We start from the raw sequence: 20,366 nt of genomic DNA on the forward strand, positions 1-20,366 counted from the left end.
TTGGGGTCATTATTATAGTTTGATTTTGTGTGAAAGAACTTTCATAATCTTCTCTTTAATATCAATTTGTGGGTTACAAAGAAATATTTGCACATTTTGTCAATGTCTAACAGTAGCAGGCTACAACACAACTGATCTGAATTATCATTCTTTCTACATCATTCTCATGTATTTATTTTTTTTTGTAAATTATCTCTATCGCAATTAAGAAATTTACTACACAACGAATAAAAGTGCCTACTGTATTCGCCGTAATTAGTACCCCTCCACTTTTCTATATAGAAAAGTTGAAATTGTATAAACGCCCCAATCCCATTGATTAAACAATGTTTTACAACATGTTTTGCCTCTAACAGCAGCATTGTTGCCCATATTACATAAACTTGCGAGTCATTTACATGTCAATCACAACATGATAATGTATCTCAAAGAATAAAAGGCCTACTGTAATAGATTAATGCATCATGAGTACAGAAAGATTTAAATAATGATGGACGTTTTTCGTCCACAACTTACATTTTGGTTCATTAATTATTACCCTGCTTTATTAGAATTATTAAAGTGCCCTGGGCGCTAATTACAGCGAATACAGTATAATGTTAATGAATACAAGTTTGAATCACAGACTTAAAATCAGGTACAATGTACTGTATATACATTGTACATATAGTCAAATTTAACTTAAGGATCACCTCTGTATAAAGACCACCTTTCTCAGGGTCTCAAATGATAAATTTCAACACAAGTCAACCTGTGTATAAAGACCACCTGACTATAAAGACCATGGCATCTTTGTTCATTGGGTGGTCTTTATAGACAGGTTTGACCCTACAATTTCAACAGATTCAACGAGCAACAAGTTAGATTACTATTTTAAAAATTTATTTCTAAAATGCCAATCTACAATTTATTATATCTATTAACATTACTGTACACTTGTACATGATTTCACTGATACAAAATAATATTGAATGACATCTAATTGAAAAACTGCAGAGATATTATGTGAAATGCATTTAATATTATTTGTGAAAATATACTACTAGTATTTTGTGAAAATATCTTCAAAAATTTCCTTACAACATACAGAAACACTGACTAGTAATTTTACAGCCGGACTAGTAATTTGTATTCACAAAAGCATCCAGACTGCCATTTGGGTAGAAAATTGTAAACTTATGTTGACTGAATTGGAAGTGCTGAAGGAAAACGGCTGTATATTTAATTTGGACTAGTGATTAAATAGTTGGACCAGTAAATTTTTTAGTTTCCTAGTCCAAATGACTAGCAGCGAAAAATTAGCGTCACAGACTGATGATTTAACTACTTAAGAGGTAATTTATATAGTTAAATGGTGAATCTCTGAAAAAACAATCGATAATCGCCAAGCCGACTGCAGACAGGTGACCAAAAATTACATTTAATTTTACTAAATTTTTTTACAATATTACCACATTTTGACTGCTCTTTCTGAATTTGTAATAATTTAAACAACACTATTCCACTATTTCTGACCGTTGCTCCTGATCTGAAGAAAGCAAAGAAACTAAACATAACATTTTGGTGAGTTTCTCTTTATCAATATTAATGTATTATCCGTATTATTTAACTATAAGTTACTTGAAGAAAATTTTGAATAATGCTTTTTTTCAATTCATAAAAGTAGATATGAAAATTCATAGAAAAAAAGAAAATACAAAATGTACAAAGATTATAAACTTTAGTAAAATTTAGCACTTTGAACTCAACTATATATGTCACAAACCTGTGGCAAGATGGTATAAATTAAATAAGAGTATGTGGCCTACCTACACTTATCAGTCCTAATACAATAATATTAGAGGCTTGATATTAAGAAACTCCTGATAGGCAATGTTAGACATGGCGTAACGATCAAAAGTGTCTTGTTGTGCTATACTTCGAACATTGTTGGAGTATTTTAAGTCTATAACAAAAACTTTGGCCAAAAAAACGATACGTTCACATCCAAAACAATAAACATAATTCAAAAGTATCATAATATACATTAACATATATAGAAAACATATGCATGATCCATGATAGTATTTACTAACTTGATAAAAAAAAAATGAATCCCAGAAATTTAGGACTTTAATGGGCAACCTGTTTATAACAATTCCTGGTTATTATATCTGTAAATAGAACCATAAATCCTAACAAACCAATAGGTTTTCTCTTGATGTTGGAATGGTGAGATACTGGTGAGATTCAGTGATAATAACAAGAGATCCCAGAGGGATCTTGGCGCCCACCAAAGAATGATCTACGTCTGACAATTGAAAGAGGGATCTTTTCTCTGCTTTTCAAATTTTTACTACATATTACTACATATGACATTCGAGATAGATTACTTCAGTACTTTCTGAGAAATAGCAGTAACAAACTTCAATTATCAAAATTCAAGATGGTGGCCTGTTGGCCATCTTGTTGACCAATCGCTTCCAAAATGCAATATGCACAACTAGGGCCCTAGGGGAATATATATATGAAATTTAAGACAGATTGCTTCAGTACTTTCTGAGAAATAGCGGTAACAAACTCCAATTATCAAAATCCAAGATGGCTGCCTGGTGCCATCTTGTTGAATGATCGGTCCCAAATGTGCACAACTAGGGCTCTAGGTGAACCTACAAGCGATTTGAATAGCCCACCATCCGATGATGGTGGGCTAAAAATGTATGTCATATAAGCCTTTGATTTTCCACTTTGGATTTCTCATTGGATATGGTCACATAGAGGCTTATATTTTGCATATAGAGAATCACAAGAGTCAGTACGACAGTTGTGAAGTCACACAATCCGAATGTTAAGTTCTGATATATACTCAATATCGGTCTACATTAAGCTTCTAAATCTACTCTTGACAGTAACATATCAATGTGCGTATTCCATGGGAATATGTACTCTGATATCATGTAGAGTTAATAATGTAGCTGACCTTTTTGAAACACTTGTCATATATACATGTACAAGATACCTTGTATGAACATAACATATTAAAAAGAAAAGTTAAAGTATACCAAGTTGACATACATATGATAAACATGTACACGATGTCCATTTATAATATTCAGAGAAGAAGTATGGGGGTAAGCCCAACCACCTGTATGACAAATCATCACCCAGCAAGCTTAAGGATGCTACCAAATTTGGTCTAATTCTAAACAGTGGTTTTCAAGAAAACTGATGATTATGTGAATTTTTGCCGGACGGATGCTGGACGCCATGATATATTAGGCATAAGCTCCCCTTGTTTATTTGAACCAGATGAGCTTTTAAAATTTGAGGATCTTCCGATTTGTTCAATATGGTTTTATACTGACCTGGTAGAATCTAAGATAATGACCTCGCTCATTATTAATTACACACGGTAAGTATAACACCATAGTGACTTCAACAAAGGTCCATAATTGTCAATATTGTCTTTCACTTACTCTACGATTACTCCTGAACTGTAAAATGTCCTGATTTAAAAATTTACATGATAAAGTTAACAATATGACTTCGACATAAATAAACATAAATAAATATTAAATCAGTTGATTCTTCACTGTCAGTCCGATTCTTCACTATCAATGATGTCTTTCAGGCGACCAAATTTCACTCTTGGAGGCGTGCATTGTTTCATTGGTGAGGGTGAGTTTCTTGAAAACAGACTGTTAACTCTTCGTTTCGGTCGACCTGAAAAAGTACAAAAAAAATTAATAAAAGCAAAAATTCCCTTAATTGGATATATATATAGGATCTGTCATCAGTTTTTTTTCATACTCATTTCAATTTTTTTGCTATTTCATCTTTAACAAGAACACTGTATTTTAACGAATTGAAATTTTCACAAACTGGATATAAGAGAACAATTTTTCAATATAAAATTTCCACCTTCCCAACCTCAATATTATCCCATGAAATATCTACCCTGCATCAATTCCCTCGCTATACAGTACTAAGCATGGCCCTACCATGGTCTTTAATGATAATATTATCAGTGTCCAGTTCTGCTGCCTCCTTCTTCAGTCGAATCTTCTTTGCTTTTTTCATATTAGGTTTCCCTGGAGGTAAATATAAAGTCAGACCATATTAACTCTAATTAGAACATACTTATATAATCTGAAGTACCATATTTGACCCAATAAGCCCTATTAAATGAATTTCCCCGCCCCATAAGGATGCTACCAATGCAATTTGACGAGTGTTATCCTATTTTTACTTTGAGAGAAAAAGTTGTTTACATAGAAAATAGCCAAATTGACCCTTTTGGCCCCATCCCTCAGGCCCCAAAGGGTCAGTCCAACTATTTGAATTTTTTTTAGTCCCCACCACATCAGGATGATACCAGTCAAATATTATAAAGACCAGCAGATATTAAGACGAAGAAGTAGATTGATGACGAACAGACTAATGACAGAGCATCATGTAAGCTGGTGTGTTAATCATGATAGTGACAAGTGAATGTAAAGATCACTTTTAATTTGGCCCCACTGCTTTGAAACTTCTTAATTTTTAATATTCAGAAAACTGGCTGGTATATCTCTAAAGAATTTGCGTTAAAAATATCAATACTACATAATATTCTTGTAAGGAGAATTCATCTCTAGTGGTTTTCCTGGATGGCCGCACATCTTTATTGGCATTTTGAAAATTTTGATTATTAAGTTGTATAGAAAAATACTCTCATATGTGGATAGGAATATTCTACCCTCTGAAACACAAAATGTTGTAAACCCTTGGCAAGCATTGGATATTACTACATTTTAAGACAGTCGGGAAAAATATCTCTATTCCTCATCTATATATATAAAAGTCTTATCATAATATTACACAGTATTTCACCTTTCATGCCATGTTTCTCCAGAATCTGTTTGATCCTCCGAATGATGTGAGCGTCAGTTTTACAGCCCTCCAGATCTCGATTACTGCGGATAAAAATGCCCGCCTCACGACAGATCTTCCGTAACTTTGTGACATGCGACTCTCGCTTTTTGACACCTCTCTTGGATTTACTCTGGTAAAAAGTAGAATTGTATTTTATCATAACTGGCAATAACATAATGAACAGTGTGTGTGAGTCAGTATGGTCAGAAAGGAATATGATGATCGTACAAGTAAACAATGACATCAAAATAATATCACCAACTTTAAAGATGCTCTACCGCTGACAAATGGTAATTTTTCACTATTAAAAACAGGAGCAGACGATTTAGTATTTTTCTTCAGCTACAAAAGTTACTGACTTTACACCATTATCACCATTGAAAAGTTTGAGCTTCTAATTTTACTTCAAGTTAAAAACATGAAATAGAATTAATTGCATCCCCAAAAAATTCCATGTCTCTATATCCTATATGGAATGAAGTACTGATTGCACATGCACCAAAGGCGAAATGTATTATTTTATATTATTTTTTGTGTTAATTAGACATATATATACACAATTAAACACCAATTATTGTTCAAATGATGAATATCATTTATGCTCTGTCGGCGGTGGAACATCTTTAAAATGTTGGTACATTAAGAGGATATTATTACACACAGTAAAATGTGTTATTGTCTTTTTAAAGACCCACTACAAAACAGTGATATTTTTTTTTGTAATTTTTTTTTCTTTTCTTAGACAAACTTATTATGGTACCCTAGGCCTTATGCTCTATTTTCTGTGCCAGTATTACCTTGGTTTCCTTCGGACTGCTCGACTTCCGTCCACCTTTACCAACCTTGGACGGTTTGAGAGGTTCGTCCTCAGAGGATATACTGGAATCAGAGTCACTCCCGGAGTCCTTGTCAACAAAAAGTAACAATTACTCAATTTACATAATGTGTGGAACAACCAATTCTCTGTGAATTAAACCATTTCATAATTGAACATGCATTTGGTAAATATTTATTTTCATTTTTATTATATTTCCAGTACAGAAAATTCCTTTTTACACTTTTCCCAAGATTATTCAGATGTATGACTTTGCTAAAACGGCGAGTATAATCTACAACTCTTCATGTAAATCACAACAAAAAGAAAAGAGTTAAATGGCAGTAATTAACACATAGTGATTATTGTTTTTCCTTTTTTCCAAGACAAACTTATTATGGTCCCCCTTATGCTCCAGTTTCTGTGCCAGTATTACCTTGGTTTTCTTCAGACTACCCGACTTCTGTCCACCTTTACTGGCCGACTTCCGTCCACCTTTACCGGTCTTGGACGTTTTGAGAGGTTCGTCCTCAGAGGATATACTGGAATCTGAGTCACTCCCGGAGTCCTGGTCAACAAAAAGTAACAATTTTAATATTGTTTGACATAATTCTGGGAAATAAACCTGTTGACTGACATATGCGTCACATGTGTGCAAGTTACTGTTAGCTGTCATTCAAATTTTTTATGCTGTCTACTGATGTTTCTTGCACAGACATATAAATAATATCAATAATAATAATACTTTTTTGATATTTTACTATGTTTGACAGTTTTATTCTTTTTTTCTCTCAACAACAATTCCACAGAAAATCATAATCAAAAAGAGTCTGCCATTGTGTTGCTATGGTAAACAACCATGCTCCATTCAACTAATTCTCTATGAATTAAACAATTTTACAATTGAACATACATCTGGTACATAATTATTTTCATCTTATTTATATTTCCAGTACTTATGATTCTTTTATACATTTTTCTCAAGATTATTCCGATGTATGACCTTGATAAACCGGCAAGTATAACCTACAACTTCACATATAAATAATATCGTGACAAAAAGAGTTCAAAGGCAGTTATCATGATACAGTGATTTTTTTTCTTTTTCTTTTCAAGACATATGTATGATGGTCCCCTTATGCTCCAGTTTCTGTGCCAATATTACCTTGGTTTTCTTCGGACTGCCCGACTTCCGTCCACCTTTACAGGCCTTGGACGGTTTGAGCGGTTCATCCTCAGAGGATATACTGGAATCAGAGTCACTCCCGGAGTCCTGGTCAACAAAAAGTAAAAATTACTCAATCTACTCTAGATCTACAACCCAAGGTTTCACATACAAGTCCTTTGTGTGTTGAGCAAATGAGTGTCGCTGCAGAGATCGACTAAACAATGTTTAACAACAGTTTGATGATTATAATATTAGTATTATTTTTCCAGTGCATATGAAACACTTTTCCCAGGAATATTCTAATGTATGACGTTGATAAACCAGCAAGTAAAACCTACAATTTTCATGTGAATCAAGACATAATAAAGCGTCATGAGGAATATATGGGAACGCTTTCTACTTTTTATGACAGATTACTGAGTTACAAGTATAACCCTCCCCCTCCCTCCAAGACAAAGGAGAAGGTACGTTAGGACTCGAATATGGCCCCAAAATTAATTCTCCAGTAAAGAACAACATATTTTGCCTTATAACAGTTGAATACATTTGCTAACACATTACATGGCGAAAATATCCCGCATGTGCCAATTATCTTCACTATGACGTCATCAACATGCAGTTTCCTGCCATTTTTCACAAAAATCCTTGAAAAATCATACTTTTTTAGCGGTTTTCTCTAAAAATGAATTTGACCGCCTTCGTGGAGCAGAAAGAGATTTTCACACGTTGTGTATCGTGTATTTACGCATATCCATGCAAAATATAAAGTTGCTCCAAGGTGGCAGCCAAATCCATTTCAAACCATTTCTATCCTAAAGATGATGAATTTCTAGCAAAATTTGGCGAGAAGAGGAAAATCCTCAATTTGATGACGTCATAGGTGGAGCACATCGTGTACATGGTTATAAAAAGTTATGTTTTGATGAATGGCAAGTGTGATAGTATTTATTGATTTGAAATTGATGTGGATCAGAGTTAATATTTTTCGGCCTGAAAAATTAAGGCCAAATACTGGTCCTATCATATCTACTCCTTTAAAGTGGTTCCCCTTATGCTTCAGTTACTATGCCAGTATTACCTTGGTTTTCTTCAGACTGCCCGACTTCCTTCCACCTTTACCAGCCGGCTTCTGTCCACCTTTACCTGCCGGCTTCCGTCCACCTTTACGAGCCTTGGATGGTTTGAGAGGTTCATCCTCAGAGGATATACTGGAATCAGAGTCACTCCCGGAGTCCTGGTCAACAAAAAGGAACGGTGAATATAATCTACAACTTTTCATGTAAATCGTGACAAAAAGAAAAGAGTTCAATGGCAGTGATTAACAGATACCGGTAATGATATATGTTTTTCCTTTTTTCCAAGACAAACTTATTATGGTCCCCCTTATGCTCCAGTTTCTGTGCCAGTATTACCTTGGTTTTCTTCGGACTACCCGACTTCTGTCCACCTTTACTGCCTGACTTCCGTCCACCTTTACCGGTCTTGGACGGTTTGAGAGGTTCGTCTTCAGAGGATATACTGGAATCAGAGTCACTCCCGGAGTCCTGGTCAACAAAAAGTAACAATTACTAAATCTACTTTAAATTCATTTTGTTGGTTTTCACAGTAAATCTTTCATTACATTTTTTTTTTCAGTAAATCTTTCTTTACCTTCATTTTCTGCAGACTGCCTGACTTCCGTCTACCTTTACAGGCCTTGGACGGTTTGAGAGGTTCGTCCTCAGAGGATATACTGGAATCAGAGTCACTCCCGGAGTCCTGGTCAACAAAAAGAAACAATTACTCATTCTACTTTACAACCCATAGTTACATATACAGGTCCTTTGTGTGTGGAGCAAATGAATGTCTCTGCAGAGACAATCTAATTAAAATTTCACCTGTAATTCCACTCCACCACAATACTCTATGTTACACTCCAATACAAAATTTAACAATTCCCCGTTCAGCTTCACCTCAGCATGCCAAATGGCCTAGAATCAGAACATCTTGAGGCGTACTTCATGTAGCTAATAAGCACTTATACTTCCAAGAGAATCAACCACTTATACTTCCAAGAGAATCAACCACACTGAAGGATTTGTAGGCGACATGTTGATTGGCTAATTGTAGGGGTCATGCTGAGGTGACCCTGAATAGGGAGTTGTTAGATCTTGTATTGGAGTGTAACGTTGAGTTTAGTAGTGGAGCGGAATTACAAGTCAAATTTTAATTAGATTGCTGCAGAGATTAATTAACTTATGTTTTTGCATTTAAAGACAATATGTATACAAGAGATCCCAGAGGGATCTTGGCGCCCACCAAAGAATGATCTACGTCTGACAATAGAAAGAGGGATCTTTTCTCTGCTTTCAAATTTTTACTACATATTACTATATATGACATTTGAGAAAGATCTTTTCAGTACTTTCTGAGATATATAACACTAACAAACTTCAATTGTCAAAAACCTGTTGGCCATCTTGTTGACCGAACGGTCCCAAAATGCAATATGCAGATCCTAGGAAAACCTACATATAAAATTTGAGACAGATCACTTTAGTACTTGCTGAGAAATAGCGTTAACAAACTTCAATTATCAAAATGGTGGCCTGTCGGCCATCTTGTTGACCGATCGGTCCCAAAATGTATCATGCATAACTAGGGACCAAAGGGAACCAGCACATGAAATTTGAAACATATCCCTTCAGTATTTTCTGAGAAAATAGCGGTAACAAACTTACACTATCAAAATCCAAGATGGCGGCCTGGTGGCCAATCTTGTTGACCGATCCGTCCCAAAATGCAATATGCACAACTAGGGCCCTAGGGGAATCTACATGTGAAATTTGAGAGAGATCACTTCAGTACTTTCTGAGAAATAGCGGTAACAAACTTTAAATATCAAAATCCAAGATGGCTGCCTGGCGGCCATCTTGTTGATCGTTCGGTCCCAAAATGCAATATGCACAAAAAGGGCCCTAGGGAAACCTACATATGAAATTTTTTTGAGAGAGATCCCTTCAGTACTTTCTGAGAAATAGCAGTAACAACTTTTAACTATCAAAATCAAAGATGGCGGCTGGTGGCCATCTTGTTGACCGATTGGTCCCAAAATAAAATATGCACAACTAGGGCCCTAGGGCAACCTACATGTGAAATTTGAGAGAGATCACTTCAGTACTTTCTGAGAAATAGCGGTAACAAACTTTAAATATCAAAATCCAAGATGGCTGCCTGGCGGCCATCTTGTTGATCGTTCGGTCCCAAAATGCAATATGCACAAATAGGGCCCTAGGGAAACCTACATATGAAATTTTTTTGAGAGAGATCCCTTCAGTACTTTCTGAGAAATAGCAGTAACAACTTTTAACTATCAAAATCAAAGATGGCGGCCTGGCGGCCATCTTGTTAACCGATCCGTCCCAAAATGCAATATGCACACCTAGGGCCCTAGGGCAACCTACATGTGAAATTTGAGAGAGATCCCTTCAGTACTTTCTGAGAAATAGCGGTAACAAAATTTAACTACCAAAATACAAGATGGCGGCCTGGCGGCCAATCTTGTTAACCGATCCGGCCCCCAAAATGCAATATTCACTACTAGGGCCCTAGGGGAACCTACATGTGAAAATTTGAGAGAGATCCCTTCAGCACTTTCTGAGAAATAGCGGTAACAAACTTTAACTATCAAAATCCAAGATGGCGGCCTGGCGGCCATCTTGTTAACCGTACCGATCGGTCCTAAAATGCAATATGCACAACTAGGTGGCCCTAGGGGAACCTACATATGAAATTTGAGAAAGATCCCTTAAGCCCTTTCCGAGAAAATAGCGGGTAACAAGAAATGTTAACGGACGGAAGGACGGACGGACGGACGACGGAAGGACGGAAGGACGGACGACGGACCACGGACAAAAAGCGATTTAAATAGCCCACCATCTAATGATGGTGGCCTAAAAATGTTACTACACACTAAGGCCAACCAGTCAGTGATCACAACCCATGGCCTGGCCATACCTTGTACTCACATATAGTGCGTACCCTAACTTTTCACTTGTTAATTTATGAAAAAAAGTATGTACTATACACGCAAAAATACTGTAACTTTAATGCCCTAGATTCTGTGCCAGTATTACCTTCATTTTCTTAGAACTAGCTGAATTCTGTCCATCTTTACCGGTCTTGGACGGTTTGAGAAGTTCGTCCTCAGAGGATATACTAGAATTAGAGTCACTCCCGGAGTCCTGGTCAACAAAAAGTAACAATTTTTAATTGACTTTACAACACAGAAACATAAATCTTTTTTTTTTCTCTTTCAAAAAAGTTTCATAAAAATTCATAATATCCAGGTAACAGTAATAATGAACTGAACACAAATTTAAGCAGCTTTTAATCACAAAGCTCATTTGTCTCAAATTCCTAATAAGACAAAAGAAACACATTGACTATTGTTTCCTGACCTAAAAAAACCATATAGCTGAAGGCTAGATTACTACCTTAGATGACACCTTCCTGTCCACAGGTACAGTTTTCTTCTTTTGTTTCTCCGACTTCTTCTCATTGTCACTGTCACTACTAGAGTCTTGATTCTGAACACAAACAAAGTATAAATTGTAAGATAGCTGTGGTGTGTTATCTCCCTTAACAAAGTACGGTACTTACAACAAAGTACGGTACTTACAACAAAGTACATTACTTACAACAAAGTATGGTACTTACAACAAAGTACGGTACTTACAAACAAAGTAAGGTACTTATAACAAAGTACGGTACTTATAACAAAGTACAGTACTTACAACAAAGTACGGTACTTACAACAAAGTACGGTACTTATAACAAAGTATGGTACTTACAACAAAGTACGGTACTTACAACAAAGTACGGTACTTACAACAAAGTACGGTACTTATAACAAAGTACGGTACTTACAACAAAGTACAGTACTTACAACAAAGTACGGTACTTACAACAAAGTACGGTACTTACAACAAAGTACAGTACTTACAACAAAGTACGGTACTTACACAACAAAGTACGGTACTTACAACAAAGTACGGTCCTTACAACAAAGTACGGTACTTACAACAAAGTACTATGGTACTTACAACAAAGTATGGTACTTACAACAAAGTATGGTACTTACAACAAAGTACGGTACTTACAACAAAGTACGGTACCTTACAACAAAGTACGGTACTTACAACAAAGTAGGTACTTATAACAAAGTACAGTACTTACAACAAAGTACGGTACTTACAAACAAAGTACGGTACTTACAACAAAGTACGGTACTTACAACAAAGTACGTACTTACAACAAAGTAAGGTACTTACAACAAAGTATGGTACTTACAACAAAGTACAGGTACTTACAACAAAGTAATGGTACAAAGTACAGTACTTACAACAAAGTACGGTACTTACAACAAAGTAAGGTACTTACAACAAATAAGGTCCTTACAACAAAGTACGGTACTTACAACAAAGTACGGTACTTACAACAAAGTACAGTACTTACAACAAAAGGTACTTATACTTACAACAAAGTACGGTACTTACAAACAAAGTACGGTACTTACAACAAAGTACGGTACTTACAACAAAGTACGGTACTTACAACAAAGTACGGTACTTACAACAAAGTACGGTACTTACAACAAAGTATGGTACTTACAACAAAGTATGGTACTTACAACAAAGTACATTACTTACAACAAAGTATGGTACTTATAACAAAGTACGGTACTTACAACAAAGTACGGTACTTACAACAAAGTACGGTACTTACAACAAAGTACGGTACTTACAACAAAGTACATTACTTACAACAAAGTACGGTACTTACAACAAAGTATGGTACTTACAACAAAGTACAGTACTTACAACAAAGTATGGTACTTACAACAAAGTACGGTACTTACAACAAAGTACGGTACTTACAACAAAGTACGGTACTTACAACAAAGTATGGTCCTTACAACAAAGTACGGTACTTACAACAAAGTACGGTACTTACAACAAAGAGTACTTAAACAAAGTACGGTACTTACAACAAAGTACGGTACTTACAACAAAGTACGGTACTTACAACAAAGTACGGTACTTACAACAAAGTACGGTACTTACAAATACGGTACTAACAAAGTACGGTACTTACAACAAAGTACGGTACTTACAACAAAGTACGGTACTTACAACAAAGTACGGTACTTACAACAAAGTACGGTACTTACAACAAAGTACGGTACTTACAACAAAGTACGGTACTTACAACAAAGTACGGTACTTACAACAAAGTATGGTACTTACAACAAAGTACGGTACTTACAACAAAGTACGGTACTTACAACAAAGTACGGTACTTACAACAAAGTACGGTACTTACAACAAAGTACGGTACTTACAACAAAGTACGGTACTTACAACAAAGTACGGTACTTACAACAAAGTACGGTACTTACAACAAAGTACGGTACTTACAACAAAGTACGGTACTTACAACAAAGTACGGTACTTACAACAAAGTACGGTACTTACAACAAAGTACGGTACTTACAACAAAGTACGGTACTTACAACAAAGTACGGTACTTACAACAAAGTACGGTACTTATAACAAAGTACGTTACTTACAACAAAGTACGGTACTTACAACAAAGTACGGTACTTACAACAAAGTACGGTACTTATAACAAAGTACGGTACTTACAACAAAGTACGGTACTTACAACAAAGTACGGTACTTACAACAAAGTACGGTACTTACAACAAAGTATGGTACTTACAACAAAGTACGGTACTTACAACAAAGTACGGTACTTACAACAAAGTACGGTACTTACAACAAAGTACGGTACTTACAACAAAGTACGGTACTTACAACAAAGTACGGTACTTACAACAAAGTACGGTACTTACAACAAAGTACGGTACTTACAACAAAGTATGGTTACTTACAACAAAGTACAGTACTTACAACAAAGTACGGTACTTACTACAAAGTACAGTACTTACAACAAAGTACGGTACTTACACCAAAGTATGGTACTTACAACAAAGTACAGTACTTATAACAAAGTATGGTACTTACAACAAAGTACGGTACTTACAACAAAGTACGGTACTTACAACAAAGTACGGTACTTACAACAAAGTACGGTACTTACAACAAAGTATGGTACTTACAACAAAGTACGGTACTTACAACAAAGTACGGTACTTACAACAAAGTACGTACTTACAACAAAGTACGGTACTTACAACAAAGTACGGTACTTACAACAAAGTACGTACTTACAACAAAGTACGGTACTTACAACAAAGTACGGTACTTACAACAAAGTACGGTTACAACAAAGTACGGTACTTACAACAAAGTACGGTACTTACAACAAAGTATGGTACTTATAACAAAGTACATACTTACAACAAAGTACGGTACTTACAACAAAGTACGGTACTTACAACAAAGTACGGTACTTACAACAAAGTACGGTACTTACAACAAAGTAGTACTATAAAGTACGGTACTTACAACAAAGTACGGTACTTACAACAAAGTACGGTACTTACAACAAAGTACGGTACTTACAACAAAGTACGGTACTTACAACAAAGTACGGTACTTACAACAAAGTATGGTACTTACAACAAAGTACGGTACTTACAACAAAGTATGGTACTTACAACAAAGTATGGTACTTACAACAAAGTACGGTACTTACAACAAAGTACGGTACTTACAACAAAGTACGGTACTTACAACAAAGTACGGTACTTACAACAAAGTACGGTACTTACAACAAAGTACGGTACTTACAACAAAGTACGGTACTTACAACAAAGTATGGTACTTACAACAAAGTACGGTACTTACAACAAAGTACGGTACTTACAACAAAGTATGGTACTTACAACAAAGTACGGTACTTACAACAAAGTACGGTACTTACAACAAAGTACGGTACTTACAACAAAGTACGGTACTTACAACAAAGTACGGTACTTACAACAAAGTATGGTACTTACAACAAAGTACGGTACTTACAACAAAGTATGGTACTTACAACAAAGTACGGTACTTACAACAAAGTACGGTACTTACAACAAAGTACGGTACTTACAACAAAGTACAGTACTTACAACAAAGTACGGTACTTACAACAAAGTACGGTACTTACAACAAAGTATGGTACTTACAACAAAGTACAGTACTTACAACAAAGTACAGTACTTACAACAAAAGTACGGTACTTACAACAAAGTATGGTACTTTACAACAAAGTATGGTACTTATAACAAAGTATGGAACTTACAACAAAGTACAGTACTTACAACAAAGTACAGTACTTACAACAAAGTACGGTACTTACAACAAAGTACTGGTCCTTACAACAAAGTATGTTACCCATAAAAAGTACGGTACTTATAACAAAGTATGATACTTTCAAAAAGTAAGGTTTCTTACAACAATGTACGGTACTTTACAAAAATACGGTTTTTATAACAAATACGGTACTTATGAACAGTACTTACAACAAAGTACAGTATTTACAATTAAGTACGGTACTTACAACAAAGTACGGTACTTACAACAAAGTATGGTCCTTACAACAAAGTACAGTCCTTACAACAAAGTACGGTACTTATAACAAAGTACATTACTTATAACAAAGTACTGTACTTACAACAAAGTACGGTACTTACAACAAAGTACATTACTTACAACAAAGTACAGTAACAAAGTATGTTACCCATAACAAAGAACAGTACTTTATAACAAAGTATGGTTTTTTATAACAAAGTATGGCACTTACAACAAAGTATGGTACTTTTAACAAAGTACAGTACGTAGACATGTACAAATTTTGTTATATCACTTTTGCATTGGCTTACCTCTGATTTTCTCTGCATGTTTGCCAATGAAAGACCCTCATCGGAATCTGAGCTGTTGTCGTCTAGTTTAGAATTCTGTTTTGTTGCAGATATTTCTTTGTCTGACTGAGATCCAGAACTGTCCGATGAAGCGAGGTTTCTCTTTCTCTTTTTGACCTGAGCTTTACCATTCTTTAAGTTTGCCAATGTAAGACCCTCATCAGAATCAGAGCTGTCGACGTCTAGTTTGGAATTCTGTTTTGTTGCAGATATTTCTTGGTCTGATTCTGATCCAGAATTGTCTGTTACAGTGGGTTTTTTCTTACTCTTTTTGACCTGCGTTGTACCACTTTTCAATTTTGCCAATGAAAGACCCTCATCAGAATCTGAGCTGTCGACGTCTAGTTTGGAATTCTGTTTTGTTGCAGATATTTCTTGGTCTGACTCTGATCCAGAATTGTCTGTTACAGTGGGTTTTTTCTTTCTCTTTTTGACCTGCGTTGTACCACTTTTCAATTTTGCCAATGAAAGACCCTCATCAGAATCTGAGCTGTTGACGTCTTGTTTGGAATTCTGTTTTGTTGCAGATATTTCTTGGTCTGACTCTGATCCAGAATTGTCTGTTGCAGTGGGTTTTTTCTTTCTCTTTTTGACCTGCGTTGTACCACTTTTCAATTTTGCCAATGAAAGACCCTCATCAGAATCTGAGCTGTTGATGTCTTGTTTGGAATTCTGTTTTGTTGCAGATATTTCTTGGTCTGACTCTGATCCAGAATTGTCTGTTACAGTGGGTTTTTTCTTTCTCTTTTTGACCTGCGTTGTACCACTTTTCAATTTTGCCAATGAAAGACCCTCATCAGAATCTGAGCTGTCGACGTCAAGTTTGGAGTTCTGTTTTGTTGCAGATATTTCTTTGTCTGACCCAGAACTGTCTGTAGCAGCTGGCTTTTTCTTTCTCTGTTTGACTTGACCCTTTTCCTTATTAGACTTTGATGCTGATTTGTTCCTACCTGATGCACTAGAAGCCTTTTCTTTAGGCTCCTGATGATTATTTGTGGTTCTAATTTTAGTAACAGAAGACTTTTTAACATCCTTAGAGTTCTTTGATGAGGGTTTTTCTTCTGTAGAATTCAGCTTTCTTCGTTTGGAAGCCGATGTTGAAACATCTTTGGACGTTTTTTTCTTCTTTTCAAAATCATTATTTTCATACTCACTTTCTTCAGAGTCACTTTCTTCGCTCGAGATAACTAACGATCGTTTCTTTGTCCTCTTTTTGTTTTTCTCTTGTTTTTTTGAGAATCTTTTATTACCCTCACTGTCACTCGAGAGCTGAACATCATCGTCAGAGGAGCTGGCAATTCGTCCTTTGGCTGGTTTTGACTCCTTGACAGGCGTAAATGGTTTCCATGTATCTTCATCATCCTCTTCAACTAAATGATACTTCTTAAATTTCGTCTCCACTTTCTTTGCACCTTTTGGTGTGAAGTCTGAATCTTCTTCTTCATTGTCATTACCCTCATCACTTTCCTCCGATTCTGATAACATCTTCGAATCTTCCTCGCCATCGGAATTCATCACAGCCTCCAATACTTCGTCTGCTCTGTACTTAGGTCCTGTGGACTGGGAATCTCCCTGACTGACAGATTCAGAGCTTGTAAGAGAGGGATTCTGAGAAGGAGACAAAACTTTTTTCTCTATTGCTCCAATTTCTTTCTTTTTATTTGGAGTTGACTTTGTCTTGCTTGGTGTCCGTCTCTTTTTCGGACTTGAATGATTAATTTCAGAAGAGTTATCTTTCTTGCTGTTCCTGGCAGATATTTTTGTTGGGCTTTTGTTTTCCTTATCTGGACTATCATGGTTTCTCTGTTTCTTGTGGACATCTGACTTGTCTTCATTTGTCTGAAAAGATAAGAATAGAACTACTTATTTATCAAAAAGGGAATCAGATGTTTTAGAAATTAGGCTCTGCATTAAATTCATATGACATTTTATCTGGAGCCACAGGCCAAAGGTTTTACCTATACATTTTTAATTGACTCCCTTGGACTCCAAGGTTGAATGCTAAAATCAAGGGGTTCATTTTAATAAGATTTCACTTTGAAGTACGGTGTATATGTATACGTAGTTGTCATATAAAATAAACATGCATAATTTTTATCCCCCCCCCATTTATTATACTCTTGTAACTGTAAGCATTTCACAGACTCCTATGATTGAATGTTAACAGTCCATATTGTTTGTGTGTCAGGTGCAGAAAACTAGCATCAGAGAAAACCATCAAGTCAAACTGGACAGGATGGTACGGTCATTGTAACACTAAATGAAATATTTTTTTTTTTGCTGAATTCACAAAAATCAAAGTCTTTTCAAATTAATCATAACCTAATTTATGTAGATATAAAAGCTCCACGGTTAGCGAATAAATCTAGTATAATAACTTATAAGTTTTCGGGTCAAGTCACAATCGCCTTACCAGGTTTTCCAGTAAATTTGTAACAAGACGAGTAAGCTCCTCCTTTTCTTCTGAATCCAGCTGACTCCGTCCAACATGTTTCTTGTATTCCTCTCTGATCATGCGCTTGGTTAAAACGCTGCAGGAAAAACAATCATTTTACTTAAATTTTTCATTAACAAGAACAATTAATTTGTTACTAAAGAAACAAAAGCAGTTGTTGAAAGCTACAATATATATTGACCAGCTATTCAAAAACAATATGTTTGTTAATGTACACAAAGTTGCACATATAATATATGGAGTTTTCGCAAATAACATGTCAGCTTTCTACTAAGATTAGTTGTTAGTTAGCGTAGCTGCAGAAATCAGATTGAATTATAATTACATAAGAAATACTATATATTTACATGCTATTGCTGAATATTAAAGTCCCAATATCCATATCTGCCTTATTTTTTTCATGATTTAGAAGAATGTTGAAAATCCTATTGTAAATCATGCTGAGACAGGACTAAATAAAAGTCAAGATGAGCGATAATGATTTGGAAACTCTTGATAAAAATCAATTAAATATTGACCATTGCTATAGGTGGGTCCCATTTCGTCAAACGAGCCAAAGATAGCTGACATTATAACGTTGATGCCGAGAACGTCATGTGACTACCGTAACTACGTTAACATCTGTCTGAACTTAAAATTAAGTTACATCAAAATATATTTATAATGATTTCTTAATAACGTTGGTACAGCAGGTGTTGAAAGTTGATACTTGAAAACATGTCTTCATTTTTAAACTGATCGCCATAGAAGTTACGATTATTGCCAAACAGCAGTTGGAAAGTTCATGACCCGTTCTAGGAAGAGTTCAGACAGACGTACCACTGTACCAACGTTATTAAGAACTCACTATAAATATATTTTGATATAACTTAATTTTAACTTCTTCTACAAATACTAACAATATCGGGGTCAAATCTAACTTAACTTTTCGATGATAGTTACGTATAGTGTGGCTTTAAGGTATAGACTATAGTGTTAAGAACATCATTGGACTGTTGATTCCTACTCACTGTATATAAAATTCATTTATCTTGTTGAACTGGTACTTATAAACGACAACAGATTAAAGATGTAGAAAAGTTAGTGACGACACAAAATCCTATCGTTCGATCAAATATGTAACAGGAGTGGAGAAAATGTAGCGACCAGACCGGGATTCGAAACCAGGACATGCAGCAGCCAACACTAGGCGAATGTTTGATCTACATTGTACAGTTGTACACGTACTGACTAACTGGGTATTGGACAAATAATTGAATACCATTGGCATAATCAAAAGCATACCGTATATATACTGTATATATAGTAATGTATATATGAATATGATTATGTTTCTGGCATAACAATACAAAATCGACAGATCAATATACAACGTTACAGTTTACACTGTTATTGTGCAGTTATCAGTTTGATCGCATCAACCAGTTTATGTCAAAGTTTAGAATTATAAGTCTGTCATGCATGCCAACCAGTGATCGGAGCAGAAACATAGACATGTTTACTGATCATGTTTGTAAAGCTGGCATAAAGATGAGAAATATCATCATTTACCTTAAATCCGATCTGTCAACAAGCCTTCTCACAAACACTTCCATTTTGATTTCCCGCCCAGGAATCATTCCTATCTCCATCCGTAGAAGAGTTCCATTTTCAGCCCTGGCTTGCTCTTTCTGCTCATAGGATCTCAAATTTGTGTTTACTGACAAGAAATTTCATGGTTTGTCAGCCTTGGTTTACATGCATGAACATTTTTCATTCCCGAATTTGAAAGCAAAACCAAGACCTGGGAGAATTATCGTTCCAAAGATTGAACCAATATTATATTTTGTACGTGGTCATTAGGCCTAATTAGACCGTAATAAAAAATCCGTAACGGGAAAGGTTTAAGGTTAATTGGCCCATGTGACTTTGAATGAAGGTCAAAGTCATTCATATTATCCAAATTTAGCCTTTATACCAGCATATATTATCGGTCAAACATATTTAGATCTTTCAGAACTTGTTTCAGTGAAGATTTAATATAAGGTTTTTTGGTCCAAGGTCATTCAGATGTTATAGAAACTGAGGATGAAGGTAAATCCAAGGAACTAAACAAAGTTTTCGCAAGTGTGTTTACGAAAGAAGA

At 35.4% G+C, this 20,366-nt stretch overlaps 1 protein-coding gene across 5 annotated transcripts; it reads right to left on the minus strand.

Moving 5' to 3' along the window:
- Positions 1-865: 865 nt before the first annotated feature.
- LOC138331374 (dentin sialophosphoprotein-like) lies at positions 866-20,222 on the minus strand. Of its 5 annotated transcripts, XM_069278946.1 has the most exons (14): positions 19,793-20,222; positions 18,200-18,317; positions 15,748-17,625; positions 11,351-11,443; positions 10,991-11,098; positions 8,526-8,633; positions 8,288-8,419; positions 7,954-8,109; positions 6,873-6,980; positions 6,144-6,275; positions 5,691-5,798; positions 4,852-5,023; positions 3,981-4,070; positions 866-3,702 (listed from the first exon to the last, which is right to left on the minus strand). In XM_069278946.1, the coding sequence occupies exons 1-14, from the start codon at positions 19,870-19,872 to the stop codon at positions 3,575-3,577; spliced, it is 3,411 nt and encodes a 1,136-aa protein (XP_069135047.1). In that variant the 5' UTR covers positions 19,873-20,222; the 3' UTR covers positions 866-3,574. The 5 variants fall into 5 exon arrangements, with proteins under 5 accessions (XP_069135047.1, XP_069135048.1, XP_069135049.1 ...); XM_069278947.1 differs by lacking the exon at positions 10,991-11,098; XM_069278948.1 differs by lacking the exon at positions 6,873-6,980.
- Positions 20,223-20,366: the final 144 nt, after the last annotated feature.

This window comes from Argopecten irradians, chromosome 9, assembly GCF_041381155.1.
Source record: "Argopecten irradians isolate NY chromosome 9, Ai_NY, whole genome shotgun sequence".
Classification (NCBI taxonomy): Eukaryota; Metazoa; Mollusca; class Bivalvia; order Pectinida; family Pectinidae; genus Argopecten; species Argopecten irradians.

Bases quoted from the DNA above. Each gene is read 5' to 3' on its own strand.
- LOC138331374 (XM_069278946.1), bottom strand. From the start codon at position 19,872: ATGGAGATAGGAATGATTCCTGGGCGGGAAATCAAAATGGAAGTGTTT. The intron at 5,799-6,143 runs GTAATACTGGCA...TTTGTTGACAAG, and splicing joins GTAGTCTGAAGAAAACCAAG to GACTCCGGGAGTGACTCTGA. The intron at 5,024-5,690 runs GTAATACTGGCA...ACTTTTTACCAG, and splicing joins GCAGTCCGAAGGAAACCAAG to AGTAAATCCAAGAGAGGTGT.